General features: G+C 43.2%; 1 protein-coding gene across 8 annotated transcripts in view; it reads right to left on the reverse strand.

Moving 5' to 3' along the window:
* Positions 1-17,481, reverse strand: part of nbeal1 (neurobeachin-like 1) — a 237,135-nt gene that overhangs the window by 44,471 nt on the left and 175,183 nt on the right. For all 8 annotated transcript variants that reach the window (XM_055638377.1, XM_055638374.1, XM_055638378.1 and 5 more), the window contains 6 exons: positions 14,944-15,077; positions 14,458-14,559; positions 13,669-13,764; positions 9,373-9,497; positions 7,882-8,022; positions 3,560-3,690 (listed from right to left, as the gene is read on the reverse strand). In XM_055638377.1, the coding sequence (XP_055494352.1) occupies positions 3,560-3,690; positions 7,882-8,022; positions 9,373-9,497; positions 13,669-13,764; positions 14,458-14,559; positions 14,944-15,077 (729 nt within the window). The remainder of the gene's footprint in view (positions 1-3,559; positions 3,691-7,881; positions 8,023-9,372; positions 9,498-13,668; positions 13,765-14,457; positions 14,560-14,943; positions 15,078-17,481) is intronic.

Below are 17,481 nucleotides of genomic sequence, written 5' to 3' on the forward strand. Positions count from 1 at the left end.
GGATTGATTAACGATAGTTACCATGAATTTCTACATGAAAAATTTTGTCTCATGAATTTGGAGCAGACATAGAGTATTAGAGTTCTACAGCTCGAAAATAGGCCCCTTGGCCCAACTTGTTCGGGCCGACCAAAATGCACCATCTAAGCTAGTCCCATTTGCCCACCTTTCCTATCCACATATCTTTATTTTAAATGCTGTTATAGTAACTGCCTCAACTACCTCCTCTGGCAGCTTTTCCAGTGAAAATGTTGTCCCTCAGGTTCCTATTAAATCTTTTCCCTTTCCACCTTTTAAGTGACTACAAGGACTTTAGCACGCATTTTGACATATTCCTGCATGATAGGCCGGCCCAGTCGATAAGTTTACATGGGTTCACGGGCAACCTGGCAAAATCGATGCAAAATTGGCTTGGTGCAAGGAGTCAGATGGTGGAAGTGGGGTTTCTTTTTTCAGACTGGAGACTTGTCGCTAGTGTTGTCCCATAGAGATTGGTGTTGGGTCCCATTGTTTCTCATTAATATGAATAATTTATATTAGAATGTAGGTGGCACGATAATAAATTTGCAGATGACACCAAAATTGGTGGTATGATGGACAGTAAAGAAGGTTTTCTAAGATTACAGCAAGATGTAGGCCACCAGAAAAGTGGACAAAGATATAGAAACATAGAAAATAGGTGCAGGAGGAGGCCATTTGGCCATTCGAGCCAGCACCGCCATTCATTGTGATCATGGCTGATCGTCCCCAATCAATAACCCATGCCTGCCTTCTCCCCATATCCCTTGATTCCACTAGCCCCTAGAGTATCTAATTATCTCTTAAATCCATCCAGTGACTTAGCCTCCACTGCTCTCTGTGGCAGGGAATTCCATAATTCCACAACTCTCTGGATGAAAAAGTTTTTTCTCACCTCAGTCTTCAATCCCCTTTATTCTAAGACTGTGGTCCCTGGTTCTGGACTCGCCCAACATTGAGAACATTTTTCCTGCATCTAACTTGTTCAGACCTTTTATAATTTTATATGTTTCTATAAGATTCCCCCCTCATCCTTCTAAACTCCAGTGAATACGCGCCTAGTCTTTTCAATCTTTCCTCATATGACAATCCCGCCATCCCAGGGATTAATCTCGTGAACCTACTCTGCACTGCCTCAATCACATGGATGCACTTCCTCAAATTAGGAGACCAAAACTGTACACAATACTCCAGATGTAGTCTCACCAGAGCCTTATACAACTGCAGAAGAACCTCTTTACTCCTATACTGAAATCCTTTTGTTATAAAGGCCAACATTCCATTAGCTTTCTTCACTGCCTGTTGTACCTGATAGGTGCTGTATATGACAGATGACAATTATTTCAGACAAGTGCAAAGTGAAACATTTTGGCAAGTCTAACCAGGGCAGGATATACACCAAATAATAGGATCATTGGGGGTGTGTAGAAAGGGTACAAGCAGATAGTTCCTTGAAAGTGACAATACTGCTAGACAAGGTGGTCAAGGTGTATGGCACACTTGCTTTCATTGAGCGGGGTACTAAGTACAAGACTTGGGATGCCATGTTCAGATGTTGATGAAACTGCACTTGGAATATAATGTGCTGGTTACCAAGCAACAGTAAAGATGAAAGATTCACAAGAATGTTGGCAGAACTGGAGGGCTCAAGAACAATGGAGACTGGATAGATTAGGAATGATTTCTGTGGAGCATGAGCCAAGGGGTGACATTAGAGGTCTATAAGATCGAGGTGCTTAGATGAAAGTAATTGTCACCACCTTTTCCTCTGGGTTGGGGAGTCTATAACTAGAGGGTTGGAAGGTGAAATTAAAGTGAAACAGGTAAACTTAAAGAGAAGCTGACATGCAACTATTTCATACAGAGAACAATAGATACACAGTCAGTCATACAGCACAGAAAAATGCCCTTCATCCATGCCGACCCAAGATGCCTCATCTAAGCTAGTTCCATTTGCCCATGGTCAAAACAGAGGAACAATATTCATTGAGGACTTTGCCCATCTCCTGCATCTCCACAAATCCGTGACCACTTTGGTTTGAGGTGCCCTATTCTCCCCCTGGCTACCCTTTTCCCCATTATGATATTTATAAAATCTCTTTGGATTCTCCTCTGCCAGAGATATCTCATGCCCCTTTTTGCCCTACTGATTTCATTCTTAAATTTGCTTCTCAATTGCCTATACTCCTTAATCCCAGGTGCCTATACATGGCCCACACCTTTTTTTTATGACCAGAGCCTCAATTGCTCTCATCATCCAAGGTTCCTTACTCTTACCTGCCTTGCCCAATATATATTGGGAAAGTTAAACTCATTTATCATGACAACCCTGCCTGCAATCTCCTGGCATATTGCTCCTCTAATTACTGTTGATTATTTAGGGGCTATAGAACAATCCCAACCAGGTGATTATCCCATTTTTATTTCTCAGCTCCACCCATTTCACCACAATGAGTGATGATCCTTCAGTAATGTAATCTAGAACTACTGCTGTGATGCCCCCCTTAACCAATAATGCACCTCCCCATCCTCTTTTACCCCAACCTCTATCTAACCTGCAAGCACCTGTACGCTGGAAAATGAAGCTGCCACCCCTGCTCCTCCCGCACATGGAATGAGGTGCCAGAAAAGGTTGTAGAGACGGGTACAAATACAACAGTTAAACCAGGGGTCGGCAACCTACAGCCCTCGGGCTGAATGCGGCCCGTAACCCGAAATCAAATGGCCCGCAGGAGTATTTTTTCCCCCGTAATCATCTGGCCCGCAGACGTACGTCATCTCCGGTACCTCCTGGGGCCGAGGATGCTACGCCCAAACGCGGTGATGCAAGGAGGCCTGCACTTGCGGTTGCAATGGTGGAGCTTCCGAGCGCTGGCTGTACCGCATCCTGCGTAAAGCTGCCGACACGGCCGCGCACCTTCTGTGACTGGGCTCCACTGTCGGGATCAAGGTTGTCAATAGGCCGGGAACGAGTGAGTATGAGTATTTGAGCCACCGCCTGCAGGACAGAGCCAAGGCAATGGTCCGTAGGTGCGCATTTTCATGAGCGCCCGTAACGAGGGGCCAGTGCTCCGGATGGCGACCTCCAAGGGGCGGGATCTATGTGAACACGTGATTTGTTGCCTGCCATCCGGGGCGGGATGAGGGCGGGATCCATGTGTACACGTGATAGATGTGGCCCGCCATCCTCTCACAGACATGCGTCCTGGCCCCTATGCAGAACATGGTTGCCGACCTCTGATTTAAATGATGTTCAGACAGGTTCGTGGATTGGAACGTTTTAGTGGAATATGGGTAAAATGCAGGCAAATCAGATTACCTCAGGAAGGCACCTTGGTCAGTTTAGGCAAGTTGAGTCAAAAGGCCAGTTCAGTGCAATATTTATGAGTGTATGAGCAACAGTGCTTTCAAGACTTAGCATCATTTTTTTCATTTGTTTGTATGCCACATAAGCCATTTAAGCAGTGGACCAAACTCTCTGAACGGGGAAATCAGAAAAGACAATTGCAACCAAATTCGTCATACAAGATTAAATACATACGGTTCTGATTTTCTAAGAATTCTGGAAAGTAGAAGAATTCAGGAATGAGTTCTTTTACATCATTGGGATTATCCATGAGAGCCTGCCAAGTAGCAGGAATGGAATGGAACTGCCGATCTGCGCAATCGAACCTTGAAGATAAAGAAAGCACAAAAATGAAAACGATAATGGGTAAATAAACCTCCATAAATGGGCTAGAGTTGCCATCCCAACGAGTAACACATTCAATGTTGACAGTGGCCAACCACCAGCATTCCCAATATTTTTGTCAAAGACTACATGTGAAAGGAATTGCAAATGCTGGAATAACAGGTAATGAAGTATACAGGGAAATAAAATAAATCAGTATGGCAAAAATATAAATTAAACTACCCAAAGGGTCTGTTTCTATGCTGTACTGTTCTAATAATTTGGATTTTAATTTCTTCAGACTGGTTGTTTGGTAATAACAGATAATAGCACCTCCCTGCCATCCCTCTCCACTCATTCCAGCCCCACACCTTCAATCCATCCAAGAGCAAAATATTGGGAGGAAATTCAAGACCCCAAGGTCTTAACTGGACAAAACTATCAATGGTGACATGATGAAAATTAGGGTTAGACAAGAGGTTAGGAGGGTTGAGAAGCAAACTTCTGAAATGATGAAGGGAAATTACAGAGCAAAGTCATTGATTTGAACAGGACTGTATTGTCTTTCCGCTGACTGGTTAACACGCAACAAAAGCTTTTCACTGTAGCTCGGTACACGTGACAATAAACTAATCTCAATAAACTAAACTAAAGGACGTGACGATTTAAATTGAGGCACTGCTGAAATGGAAGCCAACGCAAATGAGCGGACATACGCATTGGGAAGCAGGAGACTGTGGGGTAAATCGCAAATTCACTTCTGTTAATGCATCCAGTGTGGTCCATTCTGGGGGGTGTTGCTGGGAATGTTGGGAGAATAAAAATGAGGATTAGTGTAAATGGGAGGATGATGGTAGGCACGGACTTGGTGGACTGAAGGGCCTGTTTCCTTACTGCATGGCTGTAGCATTCTAGCAGGGCAGAATAAACTGAAGTGAATGGAGAGTGAAAGTTGTAACAGACTAAAATTAACTTGTTCCTAACCATGTTACTTCCGCGTTCATTTAAATTTTGCAATTATCAAACATTAAACCAGTTTTGCATATTCTCAAAAGGTTTTGAACACTCAAAGTAGTTATTTACATGAATTCCAGGAATATAAATGCTGACAGCCTCAGTATACTTTTGTAAGATACAGGATGAGAAAGTCAGAATTGGCATTTTTTCAGAGGCAAATTTGAAAGCCTCCTTCGTTGAAAATTATAAAGATACTTATTCAGGTAGCGATGTGGAATGAGCTTCCAGTGGAAGTGGTGGAGGCAGGTTCATTGGTATCATTTAAAAATAAATTGGATAGGCATATGGATGAGAAGGGAATGGAGGGTTATGGTATGAGTGCAGGCAGGTGGGACTAAGGGGAAAAAAAGTTGTTCGGCACGGACTTGTAGGGCCGAGATGGCCTGTTTCCGTGCTGTAATTGTTATATGGTTATATGGTTATACAAGGTCCCTGGGAACGAACACACAAAGTGATAAATCCTGAAAATACAAGGAACTGCAGGTGCTGGCTTACAAAAACATACAAAGTGCTGGAGCAACTCAGTGGATCAGGCAGCATCTCTGGAGAACACAGATAAGTGATGTTTTGGGGTGGGTCTCCACCTGAAACGTCACCTGTCCACAGACAGTTACTGTCTGACCCCCTGCGTTACTCCAGCATTTTTGTGTCAGCTTAAGTGGGAAATCCTTATCAGATCAAACATCTTTCCTCGTGGTCCACCTGTGATTCAGCTGATCTCCTGAAGAGTAGTGGTTTTAATCGTCTCTTCTGCCAAAGAAATAAAGCAAATATTCTGAATGTGGTTGCTAACATATTTTGAAAATGACATACAGGTGCACAACCTTTTATCCGAAAGCCTTGGGACCAGACACTTGTCGGATTTCGGACATTTTCGGATTTCCGAATGGAAGATTTTTAGCGTAGATTAGGTAGGTAGCGTGGGCGGCTTGAAAAGTCTGGAGCGACTGCCTCCTCCCCGGAGACCAGGGAATCATTGTAAATCATTGCATAAATGTTAGTCAGTTAGTTTGGAGGGATTTTATGTGGTGATGGGGTGGGTGGGTGAAGGGGGAAACTTTAATTCTTAGTCCCCTACCTGGTCGGCGACTCCCAACATCGCGGAGCTGGGGGCTACGTCTGGACGCCCGCAGCCCCAGCTCCGCGAATGTTGGGAGAAGGCGGCCTCAGCGCCCTGGAGCTTACCGCACAGCGACCCGGTAAGGCATTGCCCGCTCCCCGCAGGTATCCCAGCGCTGCGACGCCGGCCGCGGGCGGCGCTGGATTTGGAGCGCCTCGCAGCCAGGGGTAGAGTTGCCGGGGTCGGAGCTACAACCGGCGCCGCCCGCAGCCCCAGCTGGGAGTTGGCGGCCACAGCGCTGCGGAGCTTACTGCATGGCGACCCGGTAAGGCATTGACCGCTTCCCACCTCTCCGACCAGGTAGGGGACTAAGAATTAAAGTTTACCCCTTCAACCCCCCCCCCCCCCCCTCACATAAAAGCCCTCCAAACTAACTGACTAACATTTAAGCAATGATTTACAGATGTTTAAGTGTCTCCCCGGTCTCCGGGGAGGAGGCAGCCGCTACAGTAGTACAGACCTGGGTTGACCGTGGGTCGTTTCGGGTCAAGTTTGGCACCAAACGCGAGCTTTGGTGTGCCGACGACATCCTGGAAAAAATGGCCGGTTTTCGGAGTTTTTCGGTTTCCGGAACACCGGATAAAAGGTTGTGCACCTGTATTTCAAAACTTCTTTGCACGATGCCTCCAAGCATCCTGGCAACCAATCCCAACAACCTTCACTGTCCCATCTCTCAATTCCTGGTAAAAATCAGAAATTGCTCTTCCACTAAAATGCTTTCATTAAGTGGTGCTGTTCTGTTAAATTCCTGGATACATTGCTATATAATGCTAGAAACACTCAATTTGTCAAGTAGTATCTGTGGAAAGAAATGTCAACATTTCAGGTCTGGGCTCTTTTTTTTGAATGGTCCTACTTTCTGGAACCTCTCCCTCATAAAACACAAATCTTCTCCAAAAGCTGTAGGAATGAAGGGAGGTTGCAGCAACAAAGGTCAAGTCGGGGAAGGATTCTAACACAAGGCTGACATTGTTAGACAATAAATGGTGATCAGGCAACCACTGGTTTAATCAGCACTTATTGTCTATTGGGGGTGGTTGGGGGCGCTGCGAGTCGGCTGCCCTGCCAGCAGCGTGTTCATTATTTCGACTTTTTGTGTTTTTTTTGGTTTGTCTAAGTGTTTGTATTGGGCGTTTCTCGATGTGTCTTGTGTGGGGGTGGTGGGGAAGAAAGGGGGGAAACCGTTCTTCTGTTACCCTCAACAGAGAGGCGACTTTTTCCATGTCGCTTCTCCACCTCCCTTCTCGCAGCCTAACAACATGGATTGGAGCGGCCTTTCCCGGAATCGGGCTCAGAGCTTCAGCAGTGGGTGCAGTGTAGACTTTTCCATCGTGAAGCGGGGGCGAACCCTTTATCGAGGGTCGCCAAAAAGGAGTGCTCCGATGGCTGGCCTGGTGACTTTGGGATCGTGGGGCTGTGATCTGCGGAGCTTCTAGCGGCGGGCACGGCGTGGACTTATCATACGGAGTCTGGGGATATTTGGGGATCGCCGGAGAAGAGCTCCAACCGCCAGCCTGAGACCTATAACATCCTGAAGCCGTGCTCTCCAGTAGGAAAGTGCCGATTCGGGCGCTCCAAGCCGCGGAGTGTGTTCGACCATCCCGACTTCCGAGTTTAGATCATTCCGACGAGAGGGCCTGTATATCCAGCCCAATAGTGGCGACTATGGAGGGTGTATGGCCCCGACCACAGGTGAACAAAGGAGGAGGACTGACTGATCTTTATTGCCTTCCACCACAGTGAAGAAGGCTGTGGTGGATGTTTGTGTTCAATTCTATTGTGTGTTCTCTTTTTAAGTGTATCGCTGCTGGCAAATTCATTTCACTGCACCTTCGGGTGCATGTGATGAATAAATTTGACTTTATATTTTAAATCCTTCATTCCTGACCAATTTCATCCTGGAGATAAGGGTGACTGAACTGAATTTATTGCCTATCCTAAAATGCCAGATTGACCACGTTCTTGAACAACTGCAGTCAGCGCAATGAAGATTATGTCACATTTTAAAGGTATTAATGTACTTAATCAGTACTTGACATGTGCTGAGCTGCTTCACCTGCCGCTTTGAAGCTGTATGTGCAAAGTTGTAAAGGGTTCAACCCGTATCATGTAATGCATTACACCAGCTGCGTTGGAATAGTGAGTTCCGTAGTGAAACTTGTCAATCGTTCCTGTAGGATCCTCGAAGTTATCAAACCTGCAGGACAATAAGAGAAAGGGGTGTCAGAGCCTTGCAGGAACTTAAAGTCTAGTGTAGTAAATGTTAATAAGATAAGATTACTGAATGATTTTTTCCCCCCATGATGGAACTAATGAATGAATGAATAAGTTTATTGGCCAAGTATTCACATACAAGAAATTCGACTGGTTGCTCCGCCCACAAGTGACAGCATGACATAGTGACAGTTAGGAATGACACATAAAACATTAATAATAAAACATTATCGATGAAACATGTGGCTAAAGGAGACTACAGATTTTTGGTTATTGAGTAATAATAATAATAATAATCTTATTTATATAGCACATTTTTAGTCAACTTGCATTGACCCCAAAGTGCTTCACATAATTACATTACATTTACACACAGGCAAAGGTGGGTGAGGTGTCTTGCCCCAAGGACACAACGACAGTATGCACTCCAAGCGGGATTTGAACCGGCTACCTTCCGGTCGCCAGCCGAACACTTAGCCCATTGCGCCATCTGTCGTCGCTACTACTCGTGGAAAAAAGCTGTTTTTATGTCTGGCTGTGACAGCTTTGAGAGTCCGGAGTCACCTTCCAGAGGGAAGTGATTCAAAGAGTTTGTGGCCAGGGTGAGAGGGGTCAGAGAGGATCTTGCAGTGTACAGTTTGTCAATGGAGGAAAGGTTGCAGCCAATAACCTTCTCAGCTGATCGAGCGATTCGCTGCAGCCTCTGGATGTCGTGCTTAGTGGCTGAGCCAAACCAGACCATGATGGCCACATAGAATCGCTGTATACAAGGCAGTGCCTCAACTCCAACTTCCTTATAAAGTACTACTGAAGGAACTCAGCAGGTCTGGCTGCACCCGGAGGGAAATGGACACCTGTTTTTTCAGACTTCTGTATACTTTATTGTGGAGGGGGCGGGGGGGGCGGGGCGGGATGGCAAATCAAAAATACAATTCCAGCAATTCCGCTTTCAGACAAGACAGAGATCAAATGACTGCTACAATAGATTATATATAGTTGGTGGCAGGTAAACATCGAGCTTTGCATATTAATTAACTTTCTTGAATATTCTATTCTATTGAAAAGCTGAATGTTTTCCCAGTGCCCCTAACATAGTGTCACAAAATAATTTACATATATTCATATAAATAAATTGTCGTGGAATGCCAAAAAAAGGTTTGACAAGAGGGAACAAACACAGATCTATGAATGCTTGCTGAAGATAAATAGAGGCCCAAATAAAACAAATAAGGAATTGGGACAGATGTGCTGCAGCTGACATTAAAGTTAAGAAAATTATAACACTAAATAGGGGAAAAAAGGATCTGTTTCCTTCAAAAGGAAAAACACTTACTTTTCCTGCACAGCTTTGGCATTCTTGTCATTGGCAACTCCAATGGGTTTGGAAAGGTCCCTGAAGACTTCAGGGTTGCTCAAGTCCAATTCCTCTGAGGTGTAATCACTAAGAATCCAAGGAAACTGAAATCAAGAAACAAGTGTGTTAATGCCAGTTTTATCTGCCCTTTCATCACCGTGTATCATTTTAAAATATAGATGTTACAGATTTATTGAGCACAAAGTTTTCCTGGAATGTTGAAATATCGATCTTCAGAAATCCCACAAAATACACAGAAAAAGGGAAGGAAGTGTCAAAGAAATAACATTTCCCTCATCTCGATTTCTGTATGTTGCTTTATCAAAAATACTGTGTGTAATCTATTTCTTGAATTTAAAGACAATTGTTTTATTGAAAAAATGGTATACTGATAGCCCATTACCCAATTAAATAAATATGTAGTAATACCTGGAACATCTAAGTATGCAATGAGTCAATTTTAATTGTTTTGTGACTTGAATTGGCATAATTTAAATTTAGAAACTATAAAGCAGCAAGTAAAAATGCAAATCCCCCCCCCCCCCCCCCCCCCCAGAAGATGTGAAATAAAAGCAATTGACAGAGTAACCGATTGTTGCTGTAACCAAATCTTCTGATTGTACGATTTCACACCTGCTCTTCTTCTTGGTTCTTGGTCCTCCAAAATATTCCAAATGGAATTTAAACTGGAGATGGTTCAGTGTGAGGGATAACTGCAACTTGCATTGTGCAGTGTGAAAGCATATAGGGCAGCCACAGCACTTTAGTATAGTGCCCTCCATAATGTTTGGGACAATGACCCGTCATTTATTTATTTGCCTCTGTTCTCCAAAATTTGGACATTGTAATAGAAAAATATCATATGTGGTTAAAGCACACATTTGGCAGATTTTAATAAAGGTCATTTTTATACATTTTGGTTTCACCAAATAGAAATTACAGCGGTGTTTATACATAGTCCACCCATTTTAGGGCACCATAATGTTTGGGACACAGCAATGTCATGTAAATGAAAGTAGTCATGTTTAGTATTTTGTTACATACCCTTTGCATGCTATGACTGCTTGAAGTCTGTGATTCATGGACATCACCAGTTGCTGGGTGTCTTCTCTGGTGATGCTCTGCCAGATCTGTATTGCAGCCACTTTAGCTTATGCTTGTTTTGGGGGTTAGTCCCCTTCAGTTTTCTCTTCAGCATATAAAAGGCATGCTCAGTTGGGATCAGATTGGGTGATTGACTTGGCCACAAGAATTGACATTTTTTTAGCTTTGAAAAACTCCTTTGTTGCTTTAACAGTATGTTTGGGATTGTTTTACCTCTAGAATGAACTGCCGGCCAATGAGTTTTGAGGCATTTGTTTGAACTTGAGCAGATAGGATATGTTTATAAACTTCAGAATTCAGTGTGTTACTACCATCAGCAGTTGTATCATCAGTGAAGATAAGTGAGCTAGTACCTTCAGCAGGCATAAATGCCTAGGCCATAACACCCCCACCACCGTGTTTCACAGATGAGGGGGTATGCTTTGGATCTCGGGCAGTTCCTTCTCTCCTCCATACTTTGCTCTTGCCTTCACTCTGATATAAGTTAATCTTTGTCTCATCTGTCCACAAGACCTTGTTCCAGAACTGTGGTTGCTCTTTTAAGTACTTCTTGGCAAATAGTAACCTGGCCATCCTATTTTTGCAGCTAACCAATGGTTTGCATCTTGCAGTGTAGCCTCTGTATTTCTATTCATGAAGTCTTCTGCGGACAGTGATCACTGACTAATCCACACCTGACTCCTGAAGAGTGTTTCTGATCTGTCGGACAGGTGTTTGGGGATTTTGCTTTATTATAGAGAGAATTCTGTCATCAGCTGTGGAGGTCTTCCTTGGCCTGTCAGTCCCTTTGCGATTAGTAAGCTCACCAGAGCTGTCTTACTTCTTAATGATGTTCTAAACAGTTTTGGTAAGCCTAAGGATTGGCTGATGTCCCAAACAGTTTTATTCGTGTTTCTCAGTCTCATAATGGCTTCTTTGACTTTCATTGGCACAACTTTGGTCCTCATATTGATCAACAGCAATAAAAGTTTCCAACGGTGATGGAAAGACTAGGTGCTGAGAGTTCTCTTATACCTGCATTAAGGAGGCATTTAATACTGAGCAATTACAAACGTCTATGAACCCATGTGTCCCAAACATTATGGTGCTCTGAAATGGGGGACTGACGATGTGTAATTTCGACATGGTGGAACCAAAATGTATAAAAATGGCCTTTAATAAAATCTGACAATGTGCACTTTAACCACCTGAGATTTTTTTTGATTACATATTTCAAATTGTGGAGTACAGAGGCAAATAAATAAATGATGGGTCTTTGTCTCAAACATTATGGAGGGCACTGTATTTACTCACACAGGGTAGCCTACAACCAAAAGCATGAACACCTAATTCTCCAATTTCAGGTAACCCTCCTCGCCCCTCCTTCTCAACTACCCCGTTTCCCCTCTCCCGCATGCCCACCTTTCTTTCTACTACTCCTGTCCCCATCACAGGGTTTCTTTCCCATCCTTCATGTATCCATCTCCCACCCTTGCTAATTCCAAATCCCTGTTTTCATTTTTTTCACCTTCACTCCCAGCTCTATTCCCTTCCACTCACTGTCCCTCCCTCTGTTTTTTTAAATTTTACTCTGCATCTTCCTTTTTTTATTAGATTCCACATCTGCACCCTTTTATCTTCTTCCCCTTCCCCTAGGCTTAGTCACTACCTCCACCAATCAACCCTCCTCACCTGAATCCACCTATCATTTACCAGATTTTAACCCAACCCTTCCCCGCACATCTCTTTACCAGCATCCCCTAGGATGCTTCGGTTACCCCCTACATTCTAAAGATGTGTGGATTAGTTGGGTAATTGGCTGCTGTAAATAGTCCTTAGCTTGTAGGTAAGTAGTAGAATCTGGGGCTGGAATCGGGAGGGAGGAGAATGTCAGGAGAATTAAACAAATTAAGATTAATGTAGGATTTATGTAATGATGGTCAGTGCAGACTTGGTTGGTGAAAGGATCTGTTTCAGTGGCGTATCTCTCTATGACTGAGCATTCCATGAAAAGTAGGAACATTTTGACTTTTTATTTGAGGTTGTGTTCATTAAGAGTTCCATGTTAAAGAAATGCTGCATAACTCTGATTGCTCATTCATAATACATACAACCAGTGTTTCCACTTTGAAGGAAATTACCTGAAATTCAGGAAATTCTGGTTGTCTTCGGGTAATTTTAGGGAAATGGAATAATTTCGGGAAATTTCTGCGTCCGGCCCGCGAAGGGGTGTAAAGGTAACACACACAGCATTGCCGGTTTGGCACTCAAAGGTTTAAACAGAGCGCTGTCAGTTTAACGCGTGGGAATTTAAACAAAACTGTCGGCTGCAGCGCTATGGGTTCTAAATATAACGTTACCGGCTGCAGCGCTATGGGCTTTAAACATAGCGCTATGGCCACAGCGCTATTGGTCACAGACTGTTCGAGAAAATTCTATAACAATGATTCTATGGAATTCCCTTTCTCAGTGGAGGTGAGCCTCTGATTATATTTCAGGCAGTGGTAGAATTCTGGATAAGCCTAATGGTGAAAGGTTACCAATGGGCAGTGGGTGTGCAGTTACATTGGGATTGGCCTTGATTTTACAGAACAGTGGGTGGGCTCAAGGGGTGGAGAGAGGGAGGGGTGGAGAGAGGGAGAGAGAGAGGGAGATGGAGGGAGGGAAAGAGGGAGAGAGAGGGGGGAGCGAGAGAGGGAGGGAGGGAGAAAGAGAGGGAAAGAATAAGAGAGAGGGAGGGAGAGAAAGGAAGGGGAGAGAGAGGAAGAGAGAGAGTAGGACGGGGAGAGGGAGAGGAGAGAGAGAGAGAGAGAGAGGGAGAGAGAGGGAGGGAGAGAGGGAGGTAGGTAGAGAGAGAGGGAGGGAGGGTGGAGAAAAGGGAGGGGGAGACGGAGGAAGGGAAAGAGAGGGGGGGGGGGAAGGAGAGAGAGAGAGAGGGAGCAAGGGAGGGAGAGAGGGTGGGGGACGGAGGGTGGGAGAGAGGGAGGGAGGGGGTAGGAGGGGGGGGGGAGGGGGGGAGGGAGCAACAGAAGCAGGCAGATAGTAGTTACATAGATCGGTTTTGCCTGCAACAAATAGCACGCAAGAAGCATTTTTGAAAATTTCAGGAAATACTATCAAATTCCAGGTAATTTGGGATTCTATTTATGGAAAAAAAATTGAGGTATGGAAACTGTGGAAACAACTACATACCACTGGATACTGAGCAAGATCATTGTAAGTTCTCCCCGCAATGGAGTTGAGTTGTATGAGGTAGTCAAAGTTTGAAATCTCCCGGCTCACCCATTTCTGAAGAATAACACAGGCATATCAGTTTTTTATAATCTCCATTTCAGCATAATATGCAAAAGAGCAATTCAAAAACAAAGAAATACTAGGTGAATCTATTCCTCTGGCAAATTGTTTAATGCAATATCTGGAGAAAGGTCATCCACCCTATCAATCAGTGGCTGGCATCTCATGCAGCAGAACCTACAGGAGTTGGACATAAATTGACATTCCTGCAGTTTTGCCAGGCATAAGAAACATACCTTAGCACAAGGCCACTATGAGAAAGAGCTCAGAATTTAATAATCCCACAAAATTAAAAAGCCTCTCTCCATGTTTCAGTGCTGTCATGTTTGCTGTTTTTTTCCCCTAGTCAAGAAGTCAAACTAAATTTCTGTCATCAACTCAAAAAAATCTTACATTATTACTAACGAGTAAAGCGCTATCAGCGTTCTTACTAAAATGATTCCAGCAACCAACACTGGCAATAATAGCTTAGTTGGTCATTCATTGACTGTGGGACTATTCTGATTACATGTTGACTACCACACTTACATTTGTAACAATAACAGCTCTCCAAAGTAATCCATTGGCTCATGTTTTGGGACGTTCCAAATTACATGAACTTTATTACTTCCATCAAGTTTAAACATGAACTCGGATACATACAGCATCAGAGTTTTGTGTAGATGTTTGGTCCTTCTGATTACATACCTGTGTAAGTCCTGATGCCTTCAACAGTTCCTGGGGTGACCGGGTGCCATACAAATTAGGTGGCCGGAGAGATAATATACGACTGTAGACTTTGTTCCTTACCTAAAATTTTCAGCAGTAAAAATTGTTGAACAAGGATAACAATGTGCAGAAGTAAATAGAAATCTTCACATTAAAACTGAACTGGAATGCAGAAGAATCATCAAAGAAAACTCTACTTCATGATTTATACAAACAACTGAATGTGACATGGAGCATTCTTGCCGATCCTCAAGAGTCAGCCTCTGAAATTGACATCCATGTATAACATTCATCCAGTTCTTGAGGTGAGGGAGAAAAATGTGCAGAACTAAGATAATATATAGCAACAAGGTAAATTAGAATCTTTGGTATAATTAGACTGGGCACCCACATCAATCTTGTCTATTTAGCACGCATTTGTCATTTACTCAATGTAATCTTCTGACATGTTTATTTTGGTCTCACCTCTTTTTTGAAGTTTAGGAAGTAGTTAGTTTGGTCAATCAGAAAGATCTCTAGTGCTGATCTTCTCAGGTTGTAACGACGCAGGTGAATCTCACGCAGTTGAGAGAGGGGCCACTTAAAGTCATAGCCTATCCCTGAGAAGCAAAAACAGCAACAGTTGTTAATGTGCATAACAAAAATCAACAGGCACAGCACCACTCCCTGCGATACATCAGCAGTCAAAGGTTTCCAATCACAAAAGCAATATGCCCCATCACCTTCTCGGCATTACAAGCAGGCCAATCATGTTACCATGCAGCACGTGACAACCAAAATAAAGCGTTCTACTGCATCCAATCCTATGCATCGTGTTTTAGAAAAAGTGCAAAGGTTCTAATAAGAACTGAAGAAGGAAAATGCTAGGGTGTTTTCGGGATGAGCTCCGAGGAATAAAGCAGATTGAGATTTGATGGAAATGGACAGTTGTAAGAACATCTCTCTCCAGTAAGTACCGGCTAAAGTAAGGAATACAGAGGGAAGCTGTTCTTAATGGTAAATGGTAGGGAATTGAAGAATACAGTTGAACAGAGGGATCTGGGTATAACCGTGCATAGTTCCTTGAAGGTGGAATCTCATATAGATAGGGTGGTAAAGAAAGCTTTTGGTATGCTAGCCTTTATAAATCAGAGCATGAGTATAGAAGCTGGGATGTAATGTTAAAATTGTACAAGGCATTGGTGAGACCAAATCTGGAGTATGGTGTACAATTTTGGTCGCCCAATTATAGGAAGGATGTCAACAAAATAGAGAGAGTACAGAGGAGATTTACTAGAATGTTGCCTGGGTTTCAGCACCTAAGTTACAGAGATAGGTTGAATAAGTTAGGTCTTTATTCTCTGGAACGCAGAAGGTTAAGGGGTGACCTGATAGAGGTCTTTAAAATGACGAGAGGGATAGACAGAGTTGATGTGGACAAGCTTTTCCCTTTGAGAACAGGGAAGATTCAAACAAGAGGACATGACTTCAGAATTAAGGGACAGAAGTTTAGGGGTAATATGAGGGGGAACTTCTTTACTCAGAGAGTGGTAGCGGTGTGCAATGAGCTTCCAGTGGAAGTGGTGGAGGCAGGTTCATTGGTATCATTTAAAAATAAATTGGATAGGCATATGGATGAGAAGGGAATGGAGGGTTATGGTATGAGTGCAGGCAGGTGGGACTAAGAGGTAAAAAAAATTGTTCGGCACGGACATGTAGGGGCGAGATGGCCTGTTTCCGTGCTGTAATTGTTATATGGTTATATGGTTATACGGTTAATAGTAGATGGTTCAAAGACTAGAGGGCACAGAATTAATGTTTTAGTGTAGGGGAGATGTGGAAAAATTGGTGAAACAAAAATAAATTAATCCACGGAAAAGGGAATTAAGAGAGGCACACCAGAAAATGATTTGTAGAGGCATGTGATGGGGAAAGTCCAGGAAATTGAGCCAGGAGCTGGAAAACCACTCAATAAGCGTCAAAGCATTCTATTATATAGATCACTGTTTATGTTTAATCTTTATGTAGTTTTGCATCTTCTTGCTTTTTGGTATGACTGTATGGTAAATCAAATGTCACTATACTTCAGCACATGTGACAATAAAGCACCATTGAACCATATCACCATTTTGTTCAATATTTTTCAATCCATCCATCCCAACAACTTTCCAAATCAGTCAGAAGATGAAAACATTTTTTCACAGAGACCGATGATTTCTGACAACCTTTTTTATTTCCAAATGTGTTGTTTTATTAAAACTGAAATGTTCCAAGATTTTAAAAATACATAATTTATTGCCAACTTCACTCTTCGGTGGCTCATACTTATTAGTTTAATTTTAGAATTAGTCTGGAACTTTGTCCTCAACTCAACTTTTTCATTTTCAACTTTTAATATTATGCTTTACTGTGCTGGTTTTTCTCAGCTCATACCTGGACAATGCTTCGATCTACCTCCCTGGAACCGAAGAAGGGTCCCGACCCGAAACGTCACCCATTCCCTCTATCCAGAGATGCTGTCTGTCCCGCTGAGTTACTCCAGCATTTTGTGTCTATCTTTACTGCATAATTATCAGTAAATATCTCCACTGATGAAGGAAAGTCGGTCATTGATAAAGAAGGTGAAGATGATTGTGGCTAGAATACTCCTTTAGACAAACACTGCCCACTCTCTTTCAGTTACTCCTCACTTATTCCATTCAACCTCAGTCTCCTGTCTATCACAAAGCTTCCATGTTGTTCCTTTCTCCTTCCTCTCTATCTTAAAGCTTATTTCATTTTTAACATTTCCAAAAATCTCATGACAAGTCATCAAAACCCAAAACACCAACGGTTTCTCTGTCTACAGATGCTGCCTGATCTGCTGAGTGTTTCCACCACTTTGTTTTTGTTTCAACGGGGGACGGACCCGCTTGGTACTTGGCAAGGCAAGGGAGGAACTGCTTGGCACTTAGGGAATATCTGCAGTGCTCTGGAAAATCAGCAGAGGAAAGGAACTGAATGCATTGCTCTGTAAGGAGTCAG

The sequence above is a fragment of the Leucoraja erinacea genome, chromosome 7 (genome assembly GCF_028641065.1).
Source record: "Leucoraja erinacea ecotype New England chromosome 7, Leri_hhj_1, whole genome shotgun sequence".
Lineage (NCBI taxonomy): Eukaryota > Metazoa > Chordata > Chondrichthyes > Rajiformes > Rajidae > Leucoraja > Leucoraja erinaceus.